We start from the raw sequence: 21,590 nt of genomic DNA, 5'->3' as shown, positions 1-21,590 counted from the left end.
CCAAAAGTTTGATTTTCTGGAGTACAGAACCACAAAAGTTCTGTAGCCAGGATTGATTGTGGGGCATTTGTTTCATAGCACATTATTGGCCAATGAAGTGGGAGGGTAAACAAGTAAAGTTCAGAGCAGAAGGAGACCAGCTTCTTCTAGACCCCTCTCTTCAAATTTTTGCCCTCACAGGTGTTGGGGGGTCACATGCATTAAGGGGAGAGTGACTTCCACTTATAAGCATCTTTTAAGAGTTAACCTATTATCAGAATCACTTTTGTTCAAAAGTTTGCTCACTTTTTATTTGTTTATTTGCTTGTTTCTTGGGGTGCGAAGCAGAAAGCGAGCTTAGGACAATTGGGAGAGGCTTCATCTTGGTTGGGTAGGGACATCCGGAGGGCGCTGGATGGGGGAGGTGGGTGGAGGGCCAGAGAGACAGGAGAAGGAATAAGAAGGAGAGACATCTGTCTAGAGACATTGTGCTGTCCTTAGACCGAGGAAGATAATGAAGACTGCAGCTAGCATTTCTGTGATCGAGGCACTGCAGGGAACTTCCACATATTTTCTACTTTATCTGTGCAGCAGCTATTACTGGCTCCATTTCACAGATGATCGAGATGAGAAACTGAGACAAACTTGTTCCGTAGCCAGTGAGTGGGGTGTCAGGGTGATAACCCTGACCTGCCAACCTGGATGTGTTTGCCCTTCACCTCCGAGTTATGTAGCCCCACATTTAGCATACTTGTAAGGACTGCCTAAGGTTGCCAGTACTGTAGATGGGAAACAAGAAAACTGAAAACCTCAGCTTTCTCCCTCAGGCCAGTGAAGCCTCTAGCCCGGGGTCTCCCTGGAGGGTCCATTTTGATACACAGTTGCAGAAAATGTTTGCTAATAGCTTTCCATGGAAGCAAAACAGGTCAGCTCTTGTTTTTTGGTCTCCCTTCCCTGCCCATCTCCATCACTCAGTATGTATACCTGAACATCGCTGATGACGGGACAGTGCTCTTGCCAGGGAATGAGGGTGACTGAGATGTCAGGACCTCTTCCCTCAACCTGAATGCAGCATGGTCAGGGAGACCATTAGGGTGTGGAGCTACTGGCTGGTTTTCCCAGTTCAAGCGAGCCAGGGCCCTCCGGTCTTTAGCTGAGGGCTTAAGGTCGAGACTGCCCTTGATTTGCCTTCCTTAGAAAGGCCAGCTGAGAAGTGCATGAGAAGTGTCTGTGCCTCACTCTGTCTCACTCATTGAGAGCATTGAGTCCACAGCACTCACACCACCTGCTAAGGTAACCGTGTTGCCCTGTGTCTGCTCCTAGAGTGGCCTTCTGTCCTCCTTCAGCTTGTCTATGACTGACCTCTCGAAGTCCTGTGAGAACCTCTCCGCCGTCATGTTATACAACCCAGGGTGAGTGAACAGCAGCTTCTCCTGCCCCGTGGGCATCACTGTGGTGATGTGTATTGTGTCACTCCATTGAAGTCACTGGATAAGAGAAACCCTTTTGCAATCAGATCAGCCACAGTCGTTTTCCAGGTTCTTTTCTAGCTCTGGCTGTAGGTGTGCATAATTTTACTTACAATTACAAAATAAATAAGATTACATATTTTGATTTTTTTTTGCTAAGCAGCAGAATAAGCATTACTAAGAGTTTTTAAAAGACTCGCTGTTATTTCCATAGCTGATGTTTGAGAGCTGGCACTCTGATTACTCAGTGTACAGTCTCTCTTTGGCTGAGGCCCTTTCTTCTCATGCTGCAAATTTATTGTAATAACAGTGACAGCTTTGGTTCTGTGGGCATAGCACAGCACAGGGAATTATGTTCACAAATCCCAAGGACCGGGGGCCTCTGAGGACACCAGCAATAGTGTTTCAGCGGACTTCATGGCTGGGTGACCTTGGGTAAGCAGCGTACCTTACTCAGGTAAGCTTGATGGTGTCATCAGTGAAATGGTGATAAAAATGAAAATATTTTAAAACGAGGAACTGAAGGAAAGGTCTTTAGGAGCCTTTCCAGTTTCGTGAGTTTCTGTACATTTATGTTTCTATAAGGAAAATATGTAAAACAATGAAGGTAAATCTAATAGCTAAATGGGATAAAACTGACATCATCTTCTAGAGCTATCTTTTATTTAGTAGTTACTATATGTCAAGCACTGTGCTAAGCACCTCACTTCCAGTTCTTAATTCTGAGGACTCTTATCCCCATTTCACAGAGAAAGAATTTATATCGCTTTGCTTGCCCGCAGTTTCACGGTTGGTGCTCTGGTATCGGAAGTCCAGGTCTTTCTGATTTCTAGCCCAGGCTCTGACCGTGGGGCTGATTGAGACCTGTGGCCCCTGTCTCAGCTCCTCACAAACACTGGGCGCAATGGCATGCCCTCCTTCAGCTCAAGTCAGTACTCTGATTCATGGAAAGCAGACAGGCCTATAAGGAATTTCTTTATTGTCATAGGAGTTTAAACCTGAGAGGGGCCTTTGACCATATCTCTAGATTTCTTATGTTACTGGTGAGCTGAAGCTCATCTTGCTTGAGTTAAAAAAACAAAAAGCCAAACACCAGGGTTGCTGCAGGCTCCTGGGTCTCTCTCTCCTTCCGGTCCTTCTGAAAGTAAAAAAGCAAGCCGTTGAGTCCCCTGTGTCAGTTGAGGAGAGCTGTGCTTATTAAAATAAGTCTGTCTTGAAATAAGCCATATTTTAAAATCCCCTCAGAGCAGTGTTTACTGTTACTTTGGAAGGCATGTTTTGTTGTAAGTCTTTAATTCCTTGCAGTAGTTTTAGCAACTGCCTGTTAGACTGACTGAGTTGGATTGTAACTGTGCAAACTGGAGCTTGGCCACTTGGTGCCTTGAGCTTACATGACTTAATGGTTTGTGTTAAGGGAAACAGTTTTTTATTAACAGGCTTCCAACCTTGGGGGGTGGCTGAAAGTACTTCTGCTCAGAGCCGTCCTTTCCCATGAAACCCAGAACTTCCCTTGCTCCCCCAAAAGCTATAAGCCAAAACCATAACTCCGAAGTTATCTGTCCATCAGCAGTCACGAAAACCGATCTCCATCCTCTCCGAATGTGCACTTGTGGGTCTCAGAATCACCATCCTCTCACAGCAGCTCGTGCCTTCAGGATCCAGGTGCACTGCTCTCATCCTCATGTAGCAGTTCAGGAAACCATGTGCCATGGTACACTGTCCCAGATGCTGGAGCCCAGGGAGGCACATGTCCCAGCGTGGGACCCTGCCTCCGGGAGTGGGCTTCCATGCTCTGTGGGATCTGAGTCCCTGGTGGCTCCTGCTTCTGGTCCCATGAGCACTCTCATCCACACAGGGAGCAGGGCCAGAGGCCCAGAATGTCCAAATGCCAGAAACCCAGAAGGAGAGAGCTTACACCAAGCTCTCAAGTCCTGTACCTAGAGTCCCTATACCAAGAGTGACTTCTCCATACGTCCTTCAGAGAAACAGGAGTCTGCAGCTCAGCATTTCCAGTCAGAGCTCAGCTCCAGACATCTCTTGCATCTGTGCTTGGCCAGGCAGGCCCCCACAGCTCCGTGAGCCCTGCTGCCGTCTTCTGTAGACAGGCGTCCAGGCATCCAGGCAGACAGACCTCAGGGCTGACTCACTGCAGACCTCTCAGCAAACCTCTGACTGCAAGTCTGACTCTGACTTTCTGACCTACTCCTGTCCTGATTTAAATACTTGGCTCAGAACTTCCTTTGTGACCCTTCCCATGGTGTGTTAGTGCCTGCCACAGTGTCTTTCACACTCTTTTGGCTGCCGTCTTTAGTTGGGGCAAGAGTTCCTAGTGATGCACAGGCATCTGGGGAGGGTGTCCACCCCTGGCTGTGTCATGAGTCACTGCACGTTCTCACAGTCACATACATGATTTTCCCTGGGCACCAGCCTTCTTCCCTTCAGGAAGACACAACTTTAATTTGCCTTTGTTGTACAGTGTATCTTAAATGCTGTGCCTTCCTCTCTTCCCTGCAACTAATCCTACCTGTAGTCAGGATTGTGGGGGAGTTCCCTATTATCAGGGGACCCACACACTGCACTCCATGCACAACATATAAAGTGAGAATCATTTATGTGCTCACTTTGTTTAACTTTAATATAATGTGCAGGTCTTCGGTTTGATTTCAGTTTACATAGTATCATCCATCTGTTGATACTTTGGGCCAATTTAATTGTGCTGGGATATGAAGAGTGCTCGCTTCGAGTCATCTTCTGGTCCAGGACCCAGTTCCGATCTTGGAATCTAGCTGTCTGTTTTATCATTAAGGGTGGTACCTTTTACTTCGAAACCGTTTGGGAATGTTATGTGGCTGCTCAGGGCCTTTGAAACCCAGAAGACTGCAGTTAGCCTATCCCTCTGAGACACAGGGTCACCAAGTGTGGGCCCCTGTTTCCCTTGCATTTAAACATGGGACCTCACCCTTCCTTTTTCCTCTTAACACTGGAGAATATGTAGTCCTCTGAAAAGCAGTGCCATTTTTGTTGTTGTTTGCTGTTTTTATGTAAAAATAGGTTTTCTCGGTGTTCATAAAATACAGGTCAGAGTGTACTCATTTTCATCCTCAGAACTTTTCAGTGACTCTCCGTGGTCTAAAAGACACAATCCCAGCCCTTCACCATGTCACTCGGGCTCCCCGCCTGCTTTCCCCTTCTCAGCGCATCGCTCCCTGCATCCTGGGCTGTGCTCATCACTCAGACTCACCAGGAAGAGCCGTGCCTTTGGGGCTTGTCCTCTGCCAGTTTCCGAGCCTGGAATGCACTTTAAGATGCACCCGCTTGTCCTATAAAGCTGAGTGTAAACCAGCTCCCCTCTGAAAGCTCTTTCCAGCTTTTATCTCCCAATTTAAAAATGTGTCCCTTCCTCAGGCTACATTGCTCTATTTCTGTCGTCTTTATTTTGTTCTCTGTAAGGGACACTCATCTATCAATCAGCAAGTTCTTTCATAGCACCTCCTGTGAAGCAGGCAGGTTCTAGCACTGGGGCACTATATGGAGCAACACCACAGAGGTGAGTTTACAGCTAGCTGGAGGAGAGAAGCAATTACAGGTAATTTACAAATAAATACCTATTTACAGAAGGTATTTATTTGTAAATTACCTGTAATTGTCAGAGGGGAGGGGGGAGGGGACAGTGGGAAGAAGGGTTTTCAGGAACTACTGTAAAGGACACATGGACAAAACCAAGGGGAGGGGGGAGGTGAGCAGGGCAGGGAATATGAAACAGAAAACTGTACTTGAATAAGAANCAGTGGGAAGAAGGGTTTTCAGGAACTACTGTAAAGGACACATGGACAAAACCAAGGGGGGGGGGAGGTGAGCAGGGCAGGGAATATGAAACAGAAAACTGTACTTGAATAAGAAGCAAGGGAAGGAGGTGGCTTTGGAGGGGGTGGGGAGAAAATACAGACAACTGTATTTAAACAACAATAAAATAATAAAAAAACATACAGAAAGTGACAATGAAATTAACATAAAGTATCTGGGGCGGTATTTGATGGAATGATTAGGGAAGGCTTCCCATGGTGGGGATATTTAATCTAAGACTTGAGTGTAGAGAAGGTGGCACTCCTGCAACAGAAAGGGGGAGAGAGCATAGTATTTCAGGCAGAAAACAAAGCAAGCACAATGGCTTCAAAATGGGAAGCTGAACGAGGGCCAGAGTAGGGGGAATAGTAAGCACAAAGAAGAGCGGTTGGGGGTGGGTCTAGACAGCTAGGGCAGGGCCTGGTGGGCCACTGGAAGGAGCTGCCTCTTGTAAGAGTGCAGGGAAGCATCTGAGCGCCTTAAGACGGAGAGTAACTTGAAGATGTGCATACTGCAGGTAGGGTGAATGTCCTTTGGAGAAAGTAGCACAGACACAAGATACGATTTAGATAGCAATATCCTTAGTCCAAGAGTGCCTTGGATCTGGGTGGTAGCCATAGACAGGGAGTATCCTGTAATCTAGGGTGATGTCCAGGTTTTTGGTTTAAACAACTTAGTATATGGTGTGTCCCTATCTGCGATGTGGGGCGCAGGGAGGACCAGCTTGGGCTGGCTCCTGGGCAAGAGTTTGGCTTATGTGTCTTGCCTATTAGATTGGAAGCTTTTTCACGGTCAAAGGCCTGACTTATTAATTTATGTATCTTAAAGTATCATTCACTAAATATGCTTAGTAAATGTTTAGCAAACAGGTTAAGAATGAAATTTTAATGAGATACGTGGGTCTTTTTTGGAAAGGGGTTTTGCTAATTTATTTGAGTATCAATATTCCAAATATTAGAAAATGGTATCTTGTACAAAGGAATACATTCTTGTGGCATGGGTCAATTCCCAAATTACACTTGCTGCAGTTTTTGAATAACTTTAAGATCATGTTCAGAATCCTCAAGCAAAAGATAGGAAGAGGGCCTCATAACAGAATGAGGAATTAGACCAAGGCAGTCAGAGAATTCAAGTGAGGAACAGTCCATTTTAGACTGCATTACAGTTGGCTAAGGAGATGGTTCTAGAGGCATTTGATGACACCATTATGCCTCCTGTTCACCTGGCTTCAGTTAACAGACATATTTTGTCTCTGCCACCCCTGCAATACTCATTTGTAAAAATTCAGATGAAAATTACTTTATACTTCATCTCCCTGACATCATACTCCCATCAACTTGCCACCTGCTGCAGAGAATGATAGCCCATGAATTAAAACATAATTGGAGAAAAATTTTCTACTCTGATGTATAGGAAGCAGATACCTTGAGAAGTTGACTGCCTCAGCAACGTGGCAGATAGAAGCAGAAAGAAAGCTATAGCGATGCCCTTTGTACTTTTTTTGATGTTACAGGTATAAATACCCTCAGCCTCAATTAAGCACCATGCAGTAAGACTGAAAGAACGATGAGAGAACTATGGACCCTGACGAAATACTTGTTATTTAAATCTGGATAATCTGCTTAGACACAAGAGCACGCTAGTTTCTCAAGATGGAAAACTCAGACTGAGGTGCTTTAACAATTCAGTGCACATTTTGAGAGTCTGCTGTGTGTGGAGAATCTGGGTGTCAAGTGCGCTGTTCTCTGCCTAGGAGAACTGACGCGCAGGAGATCCCATTTAGAGAGAGAAGGCAAGCCTAGTTCACAGGAACCCACTTTTCCTTGAACCTTAGGGAAACCAGGCATTTTTGCTCTCTTAACATCTCCCCCTGTTTCCTCCTTCTTGGCTCACTCACAGTGCCGTAGCAACACATGGCCTGCAGTAAATAGCCAGAGTCCATGTCAGGAAAAGGGTGCTCTGGAGGGGATTGTAGGGATTATAAGGAACCTTCCTCTTGGAAGCCTCTGGTCTGTAGCTTTCTTCTCTGCAGCTAGGCCATGAAGATTTTAGAAACCTGTAATAATGACAAAGCCAAGAAGAATATTAACCAAAGAATTGGTTCTGGTCACTTACCCCTGAGGAGCCCCAACTTACTTGCTTCAGCTCTGCTTGAAAATTCTATGCAAGGTTCACAAATACACTGGATTCTGGGCCCTGTGGTGTTTGCAAGGAGGACCAGCGGGCTGAAGAGAAGATAGTCTGGGAGAAGAATCTTTTGTAAGCAAGCAGAATGCGTGCCAGACAGCGGGGGTCATGCCGAGGGCTAGGAAGAGATAAGAGGAATCTGCAGATTAAGGCCTGGCCTGTGAGCACACTGAAAGCCAAGCATGGGTGTCTGCAGTTTGCTTTTGATAAACAGACGGAGCTATTCTTTGGGGACATACACTCAGGGGTTTGGGCAGGATTAAAAGTAAGAAAGATTTCCGGTCAAGTTCCATAGATACCTTCTTGGTACATGTATGTGTTACAGTTTTTATAAGTTTTGGTTAGCATGTTCAGAATTTGTGATTATGATTTAAATGTATGGCCACAAATACAATAGAGAATTACTTTCTATGTACTCATAACTTATTTGCTTTTTGAAAATGTGTGGTATAAAAATGTACCAATATAACTATTTTTAAAAGCAAAAGATTTATTAAAATAAAATAAAGAAGTTAATATACAAAAGAATAAAGTTGATAATTTAAAAGGCTTAAAATTAATGTTTTGTTTCATTTATTTTTTCTTTTTCTTTTTTTTAATGTTATTCAGGTACACTTCTCTCCATTTTCCCACCACCACTTTCCCCCACCCCACCCACCTTCACCTCCCACCCTCAGTCCCACCCCCCTTTGGTTTTGTCCATGGGCCCTTTATACATGTTCCTTGATGACCCTTTCCAAAATAACTATTTTTAGGTATGTAGTTTAGTAGTGTTAAGTGCATTCACATTGTTGTACAACTAATCTTCAGAGCTCTTTTCACCTTATAAAACTGAAACTCTATACCTGTGAAATACTAACTTCCTTCACCTGATCCCTGGCCCTCCCTATTACACTTTCTATTTCAGGAATTTGACTACTTTAGGTACCCCATGTAAATGTAAAAATAGACAGTATTTGTCCTTTTGTGACTAGCTTATTTTACTCAGCATAATGTCTTCAAAGTTCATTCATGTTGTAGCGTATATCAAAACTTCCCTCTCCTTTATTAAGGCTGAGTAATATTTCATCATATGTCTACACCAAATTTTGTTTATCCATTCATCTGTCAATGGACACTGGGTTGCTTCTATGTACCATATGGGTGTTGTGAATAATGCTGCTATGAACATAGGTGTACAAATATTGTTTGCGTCCCTGGATTCAATTTGTTGAGTGTATACTCAGAAGTGGCAGTGTTGGATCATTTGATAACTGTGTTTTTAATTTTTTGAGAAGCCGCCGTAGTGTTTCCCTAGCAGCTGTGCCGTTTGTCATTCCCTCCGGCAGTGAACACTGGCTCCGTAGAACACTGGTTCTGTATCCGAGCCAACTCTTGTTTTGTGTTACTTTGTTGAAATGATAGTAGCCATCCTAATGGGTTTGAGGTGACATCTTATTGTGCTTCATCCTCATTTTTTTTCTTCCATTTCTTCATGAATGTCCAATTGAGAAAATAGTGTTTGGAAATGCAGGAAGAAAAAAAAAAGAGAGGGAGGGAGGGAGGACATAAGTCTCAAAATTTAGTTTCTCTAGTAAATGTGGTAAACAAATAACATAAATCTAACATGAATCAGTTGCCTAATGACGTTTCTCATGCCCTGCCAAGTTCAGTTAAACCAGCTCATTCACATGTATCTCAANTGTCGTTCCCTCCGGCAGTGAACACTGGCTCCGTAGAACACTGGTTCTGTATCCGAGCCAACTCTTGTTTTGTGTTACTTTGTCGAAATGATAGTAGCCATCCTAATGGGTTTGAGGTGACATCTTATTGTGCTTCACCTTCATTTTTTTTCTTCCATTTCTTCATGAATGTCCAATTGAGAAAATAGTGTTTGGAAATGCAGGAAGAAAAAAAAGAGAGGGAGGGAGGGAGGACATAAGTCTCAAAATTTAGTTTCTGTAGTAAATGTGGTAAACAAATAACATAAATCTAACATGAATCAGTTGCCTAATGACGTTTCTCATGCCCTGCCAAGTTCGGTTAAACCAGCTCATTCACATGTATCTCAACATTTAATTGATGGTCGGAATCCAAGAACTGTTTCTTGTCAAGGAAAGATGTGGTCATCCTTGTACTGAGAGGATCACTCTGGTGACTGAGTAACAAGGGCCTTGAGGAAGCAACGGGAAAGGCTTGAACTGAAGTAGCAGTTGGAGGAACCTAGAAGATGGCAGTGCTCAGAACAGGTGTTCTATTTTCTGGCTTAAATAATCGGGGGTTGCATACTACTCAGCTGAGACACAAGTATGGGTATAGGAGAAGGAAGGGTAGGTTGTCAGGAGGCACAGAGCATAGTGAGTACAACCTTAAAAAACCTGACTCCAGGTGAACTTTCTCCGGTGTGGGACTGTGTGTTTGAGAACTCTTGTCAGCCACCACAGGCCCCGTGGGAACGGCTGGGGCCTGTGTGGCCTGTCAAAAGCACAGGATGTAGTTGGTTCCCCGTTGACTCAAACAGATGTTCACAAATTCTGTCACTTTTTTCTCATCCATTCACTGTGGCTTGAGGGCCCATCTCTGTCCAGCCCTGTGCTGGTGCTCCAGTGAGACAGACAGGGCCTGAGTCAGCTCAGAGCAGGATTTAGTTCACAGGGAAGACATTTGTAAAGCTTGTCAGAAATCAGCATGCCAGTAGCATTGTTATTCCATTACAGTTGTCCCAGTTTTTTCCCTTTTGCCCTCTTTTCTCCATCCTTCCCCGGTGCTCCCAGTCAATCCTCTCAACATTGTCCACGGCTCATTCATGCGTGTTCTTTGACTGGTCCCTTCCCCTTCTTTCCACCATTAGCCCCTCTCCCCACCCCTCTGGTCACTGTCAGTCTGTTCTGTGTTTCCATGCATGGAACTGGTTCTATTACATGGAACATTGTCTTAGCACATGACAAACTTGGTTTACTATGAGGTGTTTTTAACATAGGGAAAGCTGCATCTCATCGTAGTTTGTCCTTTGACAGAGCACCCACTATCCGTCCATCCTGTGGTCAGCAGGTGGCTGGCCTTGGTGAAAAGTGTAGGGCGTGTTGTCCCTTGACCTATCTTTGCCATGTCATCGCTCTAGGACCAGTTTTAACAAACAGGAATGAAAGAAAAAATTGATGAGGCACCTCCTACTCAGACTTGTTTCAGAGTTTTCTTCTGCTGCCTTTAATACTCTCCCCTATCAGGCAACTAGCTTTTAGCCTTCTTAATTATTGCAAAGTATTTGTTTAGTGCAAAGTATTTGTTTAATAAATGGTAGCAGCACCTTTCTTTAAAAAAATTAAACCCTTATGACTACTCTTCTCGAAAGATACTGGATTCTTCTTGAATTTCAACAGCTGCTTTCCTTTCTTGCCCCAGATTCTTGAGCACCAGCCTGCTTTCCAGTCTTTTAATAGAAAATCATTGCCCACTCTATCTCTTAGGAATTTTTTCCCCCTCACATTGGCTCTCCACAGGGACTCTTCTCCCCCTGTTGCTGTCCCCATTCCCCTCCCCTCAAAGCAAATCCATAGGTCCTTTGTACTTTTAGAACTTTGCTGTGTATTTCTGTGGAAGAACATGCAAGGAAGAAGGTTTTTTCCTTTAAGTGGCCAATGTGCTACACAGCAAAGGAAATCATAAACAAAATGAGAAGGCAGCCTGTGGAATGGGATATAAAATATTTGCAAATAATTTACTACAAAAGGGGGTTAATATCCAAAATTTATAAAGAACTCGAAGTCAATATAAAAATTTCTATTAAAAAATGGGCTGAGGATCTGAGCAGACATTTTCTAAAGAAGGCATACAAATGGCTAATACACACACAAAAAGATTCTCAATATTACTAATCAGCAGGAAAATACAAATCAAAACCTCAATGAGATGTCACACCTACTAGAATGCCTGTTATACAAAGGACAAGAAATCATAAGTGTTGACAAGGTTCTAGAGAAAAGGAAACCCTTATGCACTGTTGGTGGGAATGTAGACTGGTGCAGCCACTATGGAAAGCAGTATGGAGTTTTCTCAAAAAATTAAAAATGGAACTACCATACAATCTAGCAATTCCACTTCTGGATATTTATCTGAAGAAAACAAAAACACTAATTCAAAAAGATGGTATGCACTCCTGTGTTAATTGCACTATTACCTACAATAGCCAAGATACGGACACTATCTAAGTGTCCTTCAGCAGATGAATGGATAAAGATGTGATGTATTGGCTGTTTCCATATTTTGGCTATTGTAAGTGTGTATATATACATATATATAATGAAATACTACTCAGCCATAAATACTCAATGTAGTCAATGTCTAAAGAGTAGCTAATGTCCCAGAACCGTCAGGGTGACTGTTATGGTCCTGCAGTGATTCTTGACTTCTATGAGATGACCAAGAAAGACTCTTGAACCTGCGCCTGAAATCCTGGCCTACTCTTGGGCCAGAAGGTGGAGCTCATCACACCTCCTTAGCTTCATGGTAACCGCTTCTCTTCCCAGCATCTGGTTTGGCCCTTCTGTACCTGAGGGATGACTTTCACACTCCAACACACTCATCTATGATTTTGTTCTCCAACACGGTCTCCTGTCACTTTCTACCTTGAACTTTGTGATTTGGTTTATATGGATGAAACAGATTGTTCACACCTCTCTCCAGGTCAAGGCTATGTATAAAACCAATCCTGTAAATACCATCTGTGAAACCTTCCCACTCATCTTCCCTGGGCCAATCCTCTTTATCTTTTAAGCTATGTATAGGAATTGTCTCCTCAGGAAGTGTCATGTGCATCTCCATTTTGAGCTAAAGGTTTTATCTTTATTCTCTGGTTGGCATTTTCTGCATACCCTTACTATAGAGTTCTCAAAATTCATTTAATTGATGCTTATGCCTGCTTTTCCAGCAGGCTTCTTGTGAGTAGGAACCATTCCTTCCTGTGTTTGAGTCTCAGAGGCTTGCATGCAGTGGGGGCAATGAGGTGTAGCCAGCAGATGTACCCTTAGAACACAGGATGGCAGCTCATAGGTCTGCAGGTGCCTCGCACTTCACAGGGGTCCTGTACACTTTTTAGTATCCCCAGGTTTTTTGATCCCTATCTTTTTGAGTTTCTTACTTGCACAGATTATTTTATACATATTTTGTGGCTTTCTTAACTATTGGGAATTAAAAAGTGTATCTTTTTTGTTTCTTTGGTATTATATACACCCAAATGTTTTTGCAATAGACTAAAAATTTACTGTATTCAGTTCCTCTTAGAGAAAAGCTCTCTTAAAGAATTATGTCTCCTTTACAAGATAATGTATCCAGTAAGACCCAATGTTCAGAGCAACTGGTCTTTTGTCTTTGTTTAGCAGGCAACCTACTAAATCTCAAAAAAGCAATTAGAAAAAGAAAAGAAAAAAGAAAAAAGCATGCTCTGAATTATAGTAGGAGTTGGAGTTTTTAAAAGTGAAATCCATGCTACTTGAGAACAATTTACCAGCCTATCTAGGCACATAAATTTGGGCATTTCGTTTCTAACATAGTTTTGGAACTCACTCCTGGCCCACATCTGAAGCTCCCTGGAAATTGGGATTTGTACACACACGTGTGACACTTGGTGCCAGAAAATTTTTGGATGAGACAAAGCAGCCTGGTGACTTCCTTTGAGAGTTAGCTTCACTTTGGAGAAGAGCCCAGGCAGTGTCCTTGCTGGAAAATAATTTTGCTGTGGAGGAAATATTCCTCCTCAGTCAGCTGAGTGTCTTTGAGGAGAGACCAGGCCCGCCACTTGGCCTCCTCTGTCTTGCTCTGAGACTGCAGACAGGTAGCTCATTTGGCAGTATGTGGAAGCTTTCACAGCTTCTTGAAAGTGTTCTAAGCAAATGTACAATCCAAGTTCATTTCAGTCTTGCAAATAAAGGAAGGAATTTTCACTTGTGCACTATTTTCCTTTTAAATACATAGCAGTGACACAAGCTCATTTAAATGGATATATCTGAATAATTAAATTCTGAAGAGGAGAAACACCCAGGTTTCAAATCCAGTTGGACAAAAATCATCTCAAAAGTGAAAAGTCAGACCTGTATTTGGTAAGGCATGCAGGCAGCTTCTTGGAGTCTAATAGTCTGAAAGGGGGCTTGGTTGGCCGCCACAGGCCTCAGTGGTTATAGAAGGCCCCTTAACTCTGAAGATGGTCTGAAGTCATTAGCCATCAGGGGATGAAGACAAATGAGGGATAATTGCATTTAACCTAATTTTTTGTTTTAATGTGTTCATTGTGGAAAAATTTAGAAATCACAAACAAAAAAGAAGAAATTACTACAAAGCTAAACATTCTAGTCTGTGCATCTCTCTTGGTCTTTCTCTGTATGCATGTGCAAACAAACACAGGGTAGGACAGAAGTAGGTGTACATTTTTTGTGAGTACATGAAACAGAGTTCACTACTGTTTATTGACTACTGTATTATCTTTACCTACTTTTGCCCCACCCTGTTGTACACACACACATACACACACATACACATGTCCAGAAGGATAGCCATATAATATGAAAATAGAGGCACTTATTAAAGAAGATACAAAATACAAGAAACATTGTGCATAGGACAAAGACACCTCAGTCCCCTTTAAAGTAGGTACCCTGGGACCTCACACAGTTCTTCCAGTCGCCATCAGCTGCCCCATTGTATTTTTCTGAATCTCATCAATGGTCTGAAATCTCTTCCCTTTCAAAGGTGAGTTTAGTTTTGGGGAAAGCCAGAAGTTTCAGGGCTCCAGATGTGGGCTCTAGAGGTGCTGAGTCACCTGGGTGATTTGATGTTTGGCCAAAAGACTCTGCATGAGACTTGATGCATGAGCTTACGTTTTGTCTTGACGAAGTTGCCTGTCACCAGTTGCCCATAGCTGCAGCCTTCTGGATCATCTGAATAATTTATGTGAAGGACTGTTGAAGTGGAATGCAAAATTTGATGCAGATTTGTTGCTCTACTCACTCAGTCATTTTGAATGTGAGGGCCGTGCAGTACACATGCTCACTCAGTGGCGTCTACCACTCTCACTGACTAGTACAGTAAAGACATTATTGTTCATGCATGCACATTCCAGCCCACTGTCCTTGGCTGCCAGGTTACATGGATGTTGCAGAAAATGTTCTCGTATTAGCAATGGCTATACTTTTTCCAGATAGACCTTGTGTGTGTGTTTATATGAGTTTTCCTCACTTAGAGACCTTTTCCTTTCATATATATTTTCCTACATCATTTTAACATTCATGTATTAGTCCATTATATGAATATTCCATACCTTATTTAACTTATCTTCTGTTGTTAGGTATTGTGTTATCTAGTTTTGGGCTATCACAAGCAGTTGGGGTGAACATATAGCTATATCTTTGTTTACCCATGATTACTTCCATTGGGGAGAAAAATAAAGTAGAAATGGAATTACTAGGCCAGAGGGTAAATATAGTTTTAAGGCTGTTTTGTTACATTTTTACAAATTGTTCTGTAGGATGAACAGTCACCACCAGTGTCACCACCAGTTCCCATTGATAACGTATGGGACTTTCCATCTGCTAGCAAACTGGAAGTAAGTCATCTTGAAGTATAGACAGTGTCAATAGAAGTATACCCTCCTCTTGCAGCTCCGAGCTCTGTTCTCAGGAATTAGAGACTAGGGAATCCCATTGCCAGCGGCTCTCTCTAGAACTGTGTCCTGGGCATCCTGATCACCACCAATTTCATTACAAGACCTTGTTTGTCCTGTGCTGACCTACATGCCTTACTAGAATGCTGCGTGTTGGTAGCTTCAGCCTTCCTGGTCTTTTCAAATTAAAGGTAGGGATAGAATTTCAGAATATAAAGCTGGAAGGAACTAAGGCCCAAATCATAACTGTCAACAATTATATAGAAAAAAAAGTTTTATTTTCCTTCTTGTCTTCCACTCCTTCTCTCTTTCTTCCTTATGCTCTCCTTCTGCATTTCTTCCCCCCACCAGACTCTCTCCCTTCCTCCCTTCACCTGAAAAAATGAATACATCACATTATGGAGAAAGCAAGAGACATCAATAATAGGGTTACATCCTGTGTTGTATTGCATCTTAGCTTCATTGTCGATGACTATAGGCTTCCAGAAAACAGGCACAGGATCTAATTTGTTGTTTACTCAGTGCCCAGCTTCATACCTGGAACTTAACAGACACTAACAATTGTAATATAACTGAATTCAGTTTACCCTCTTAATTCATACTAACATAGAACAGGTTTCAGAAACAGAATCTGGTCATAGCTGGAGATAGTCTTCATAAGATTTTGTGCTTTTGGATGAGGTCATGGTCTTGACTGTAGGTCTTGGGAGGGGTGGTCACATTGCCTATAAATATAGTGTCCTATTAGATTCACTTTCTCTCCTCCTCGCTCTCACTTTTTTTTTTCTTAGTGACCTTGAACATGAACATTATGTGTATGTGTGTATGTGTGTGTGTGTATGTATGACTGGCAATATTTATGTTGCAGGTGATTTGGTAGTTAGCCTGTGTTTTAATTAATGGTTGTTTACTGTGTTTATCACTACTGGTTTATTTTATTGGGCCTTACTATTTTTTAAAAGTTTGCTTTGTTGCAAGGCTGATTTCTTCTCCAGCTTTTTGTCCCAGTTGTCTTCCTTTTTTATGAACTATTTACTAACTTTACAGTTGCTGTAGAATGCCTTAAATAGCTTGTTAAGGTGCACGGTCATAGGGAACTTGTGATGAAAGCAACTGAAAGAAGTGGATTTCTTCCTTCTGTTATCAGAGATTAATGTTAATCACTGACATGCTTTTTTCTTTTATTGTTCTTGAATATTATTTCACTGTGAGCCATTTAAAGGATGAGCTCCCTGTGTTTTCTGTTTTCAAAGTAGAAAGAAAGATGAGCTGTAGAATTCAAAGAATAATTTTTTTATTTTATTATTTTAGATTTGCATTGTGCTTCATTCATTTTATAATTGCACAGTCTCATGATGAATTGTAAAGGTCAATTGAGGAAATGAGACTTTTCTTAGTGAAATGATGAATGTTAGTTATGGGCAAGTAGTTGTAGTTAGCAGCTTTCCTTTGAGTCCTCCATGACAGCACAATTTTCCTTTCAAGTAACATACTGTATTAACTTGATTACATGTCGCAAGTCCCTCTATACTTTAACTAGTTTGATTACAGCTTGTTGCTGATTCAGTCAAGGTTCCGGTTTACCTCTCCATTCTTGCTCTCGGGCCTTTGAACACACTGCTTCCTTCCCCTGGAACCCTCATCCATGTGTGTACCAGCACATCACATGCCTGAATCCTTCATAGTCTCTAAAATCTTAGTTCAAATCTCACTTCCTCATAGAAGCCCTACTAACCCCGATCCAAATTTCATGTTGGCTACTCATACATAGCATCCTCTATTTTTCCTTGGTAGCCCTTTAAATAGTTGGTAACTGCATCTCTTGGTGCAACTGTTTGTCAACTCCAGGTCTGTATATTTCCTGGTGAACTGAAAGGGTCTGACTTTCTTTTCTCGTTTTGAAAAAAGATTTTATGTATTTATTTTTAGAGAGAGAGGAAAGGAGGGAGAAAGAAAGGGAGAGAAACATCGATATACAAGATATATCAATTGGTTGCCTCTCACACCTTCCCAACCAGGGACCTGGCTTGCAACCCAGGCATGTGTTCTGACTAGGAATCGAACTGGCGACTTTTTGGTTTGCAGGCTGGTGCTCAATCCATTGAGCCACACCAGCCAAGGTGGGTCTGATTTTTTAATACTGTATCCCCACTACTAAGTAGGTGGTTTGAAAAATAATTGTTGAGTGTGTGTATGTGTGTGAATTGATGTGCCTTAATGAGGTACTTCCAGCTACTTCTTTTATCATAGACCAGAATTGTAACCTTGAATAGCTGTGTCCCATGTTAGTGACATCAGACATTTTCTCACCATTAACAACCCCCATATCTGATGATCTTCTAAAAGTTAATCATCATTGTTGTTGAAAATAAATGGAAATGAACCAGAGATTTGTAGAAGTGAAAAGGAAATGAAATGGTTGCTATAATCACAGTAGATTGAGAACAATTTTTGAAACAGGTAGTTTGCCTCATTATAAATTTAAATGCTTATTACAAAAAATAAAACATTCAGGAATTAATAAAGTAATCACAAGTATTCATAGTCCTTCCACCAAGAAATAATTATTTGTCTATATCTGTAATATTTACTGATATTTTACAGTATATATTTAATTCTATATCAGATATTGTCATTATGCATTATAAAGAATATTTAAAAATTAAAATCGAGATCATATTTTTTTAATAATTTTATTTATTTTTTAGATTTTATTTATCTTTAGAAAGGAAGGGAAAGAGAGAGGGAGAGAAATATCAATGTATGGTTGCTTCTTGTGCATCCCCTGCTGGGAACTGGCCCCTGCTGGGAACTGGCCCCTGCCGGGGACCTGGCTTGCAACCCACGCATGTGCCCTGACTGGGAATCAAACCACGATCCTTTGGTTCGCAGGCCCGTGCTCAATCCACTGGGCTACACCAGCCAGGGCTAAAATCAAGATCATATTAGATGTACAATTTTTATTTCACTTTTTCTTTTAATATTTTATTATGAACTTTTCCCAATGCCATTGAACATACCTTATTTCTGTGTTTATATCTTAATGTAACTCTTGATTAATCATTAAATACTTTTTGGCAATATTTACTTTTTACATAAATCATTGATTATCTTGCACTTAATCCACTTACACAAATCTTTCCCACTTGGTTATTTTCTAACCTAAATCTACACCCCCCTGAATTCTTTATTTCACAGGAGTTGCAACAAGGAGAGGAATAAAGAGAGGTCAGGGAGAGAAATAAGGGAAAGGAAGGTTGGAAGATCCAGAAGAGAAAAGGCATGACAGCGCAGAGCTGGGATTGGGCAGATGGGCCCAGGGAGGTACAAAAGGTGTTCCCAGACCTCCACTCAGCCTTAGTCCCATACTTAGGCACACATATCAAGCAGTGCCGGTTAGTCACGTTAGCATTTTGGTTTTCATCATGCAGTATCAAACTCTGTGTTCTTTCTGCCTACAAATGTGCACAGCCTTTTTTTTTTTTTAAACTGACTTCTCCTTGGACTACCCAGTGTAGATCCTCCCAAACTGTTTTGTCAGAATCATCTGCCATGTGTATTTCCAACAGTATGAGGTTGTTTACATAAAATAGTAGAACATGTGTATTATAGACTTGCATAATATCGTGCTATGTTGCAGAACAACAGTTGATGATCTGGGTTACAAAACAGATTCTGTTGTAGGTTCTCACTGGTGAGTGTATGTGTATGGCTGTGAAGGCTAAAGGCTGTATACCACAATGGGGCATTCATGCTGAGGGGCTTTCCTCTTTTTTCTACATTTGTAGCAGTTAATTACTTTCATCTTGAGGTAGTTGGAAACACCAGAAGTTGTTATTTCTTAAGGCAACGAGAATACTGCATTGAGTGACACTACCTCCTCCAGTTACTTTGTGACTGTGTCATTGGGTCTGGCTTTGAGCCTCATTTCACTGACTTCAGAGCACGTCCATAATAGTCATTGGTTGAATACTTACATGTCTTGCAGAGGGCCCTCAGTATACATATAGTCAAGTAAGGTGGGGCTCTGTCTGCATTCTGTGACCTATAGGGTCCCAGGTGGTCTTGGCCCTGGCTCTTTCTTGGGTCAAAATTGTCCTCCTAACATCACCTCCCCCCGGTTTCACCTGCTCTCACCATGCTGGTCTTGCTGTGTCCCCAGCATGCCATACACGTCGTCTCCTGATCATGGGTCTGGCTTCTCCCTCACACTGCCACCAAATACGTCCTCATGGTCACCCTCTTCTTTCATTCATATCTTTCCTGAATATCCCTTTCTCTCTCTACTCTCTTTCCTAGATCCATTCTCTTTCATAGCACACTATGAAAAACTTACCACAAAACACAGTAATTGTTAGTTAGCTGTTCCCTTCACTAGAATGAAAGGTTTATGATAGCAGCAGGCCTCCTGTGCTGCACCAGAATGCCCAGGACAATACCTGGCATATTGGCAATCTGTTGAGGAGAAGAATTAATGGATGCATGAACCACTGGGTCCTCTGCCTTGAGCTCAGTGCCTTGTGTGGAGGACTGCATAGGGCAGTGAAAGGCAAGGTTACCCTGAACAGTGCCCCCTTTGACATTCTGTCCAGTTTAACTTCTGGGTTCTATTTGTTACTGTTTTCCTTTATTTATTCAAACCAATGGCCAAACAAGGCTCTCTGCTGCTTCCTTTGCTTGTATCTTTTCTGTCTCCTTTTTTCCCCACTAGATTTTCCCCCAACTTCCCCCACTCTGCTCATTGTTATTCGGTCCATCTGTTCACACCCAGTGTACAGTAGCTTCTCTGGAAGGCCTTCTCTCTGCCACTATAAACACTCTCCTTCCATCCATCTCCTGTTGAAAATGGAAGTTTTATGATGGGCTCATCACATTCTGTGTGATTGGTACGCATGTGTATTTGATTTCACTTAATTCACTGTTAAGACTGAAATGCACTTGTCCATCTGTATTCCCCTCAGAGTTGGATACGTAGTAGGTGCTTACTGAAGGTTTGTTGGCTGTGTGGCATGCGTAGCTGAATGAGGTGGCAGGAAGACTGCCTGAGCTGCACTGTTCTGGTTGGTCCAGCAGGGAGGGGTACAACTTGGGATGATAAATTAACCTTTAACCTTTGGAAATGTGTTTCTGGGGTAAAAGTGACCATGGTTTGGTTGAGGAGGTAAGATGAAATTCAGAATTGAAGTGAGGATGGAGAAGGGATAGGAGGAGGTAGGCTTTACTCCTGACTCCTCTAGAGAGGTCACCTTGGACTTCTCTCTAAAAGTCTTTGGGGCTCCGTCTCCTGTCCTATAAAGTCAGGGGAGGGGGGAGCAGGGTGCAGGGTGTGTGCTGAGTTCAGTGCATGATCTGCTGAGTCTGCGTGTAATTCTGCCTGTGACCCTATGGCTTGATCAGGTGTGTCTCCATTTCCTGGATTTAATACGTGCTCCTGGCTCTTTATTAGAGCAAGTTATATCATTGTTGTACCACTGTTACAAGAAGTAGGCTGAAGAGAAACTCTATTAAAATGCTTTGGTATCAAATTTTACTATTTTTTAGAAAATGATCTTTGTTTCTTTGAGCACTTTCATTTATAATACAAAAGGCTTAAGACTGGCTCCTGGAAAGTCTTTAGTGACTACCTTTGAGACCAGGGATTTGAAAGTTTATTAGGAAATCCTTCCCAGGGTACTAGGGATATTTATGTTATAAACCCTGACTTTTACCTAAATGGGGTTTAATTTCACAACCTCCTAGATTAAATTGCATTGTGAGTCCCCATCTTGATACACACATCTTGAATTGCATTTGCTTGTAATTCACTCTACGATAAGATAACCTGATGTGTTACACCGTGATTGGGGGGGGAGGGGCGGAGAGAGACAGGCAGTGATTGGGGTAGCACTTGTAGCTGTCTCTACAAAGTAGCTAGCTATTCTTAGCTTTCTAATGAGTGTTTGCACGGGAGCTCATGAACACAGGAACAACGGCAAGGCATTTCCACGAAGNTTGCTTGTAATTCACTCTACGATAAGATAACCTGATGTGTTACACCATGATTTGGGGGGGAGGGGCGGAGAGAGACAGGCAGTGATTGGGGTAGCACTTGTAGCTGTCTCTACAAAGTAGCTAGCTATTCTTAGCTTTCTAATGAGTGTTTGCACGGGAGCTCATGAACACAGGAACAACGGCAAGGCCTTTCCACGAAGAGTTGGCATCCAGATGAACGGACACGTCTTCCTTTCATGCTTTCCTGGTCCTCCCTTGGGATAGCAACTGCTTTCTGCTCGGCCATTAAAGAACAATTAAAATGCCAAGGTTCTCGAGGTCCAGGAGGACTGGAGCAAACTCCAGCCTCCAAATTCAAACTTTCTCTTTAGTCTTTACGATTCTTTGGGATTTACTTATATGTAAGGGGACTTGAGACTGATTAGAAGTTTCTGAGGGTGGTGGGGTGGTGAGAAGGTCAGTCATTCTTGTCAAAACTACTACAGAATCCA

The 21,590-nt window shown here is 42.3% G+C and overlaps 1 protein-coding gene across 5 annotated transcripts in view; it reads left to right on the top strand.

Moving 5' to 3' along the window:
* KIF16B (kinesin family member 16B) overlaps positions 1-21,590 on the top strand; it is a 325,810-nt gene that overhangs the window by 196,798 nt on the left and 107,422 nt on the right. For all 5 annotated transcript variants that reach the window (XM_037043081.1, XM_037043080.1, XM_037043079.1 and 2 more), the window contains exon 17: positions 1,303-1,391. In XM_037043081.1, coding sequence (XP_036898976.1) covers positions 1,303-1,391 — 89 coding nt within the window. The remainder of the gene's footprint in view (positions 1-1,302; positions 1,392-21,590) is intronic.

This window comes from Sturnira hondurensis, unplaced genomic scaffold, assembly GCF_014824575.4.
Source record: "Sturnira hondurensis isolate 20B ecotype Veracruz unplaced genomic scaffold, ASM1482457v3 Scaffold0003874, whole genome shotgun sequence".
NCBI classification, from domain to species: domain Eukaryota; kingdom Metazoa; phylum Chordata; class Mammalia; order Chiroptera; family Phyllostomidae; genus Sturnira; species Sturnira hondurensis.
The sequence above is the reverse complement of the archived record's forward strand: the minus strand, read 5'-3'. Positions and strand labels throughout refer to the sequence as shown.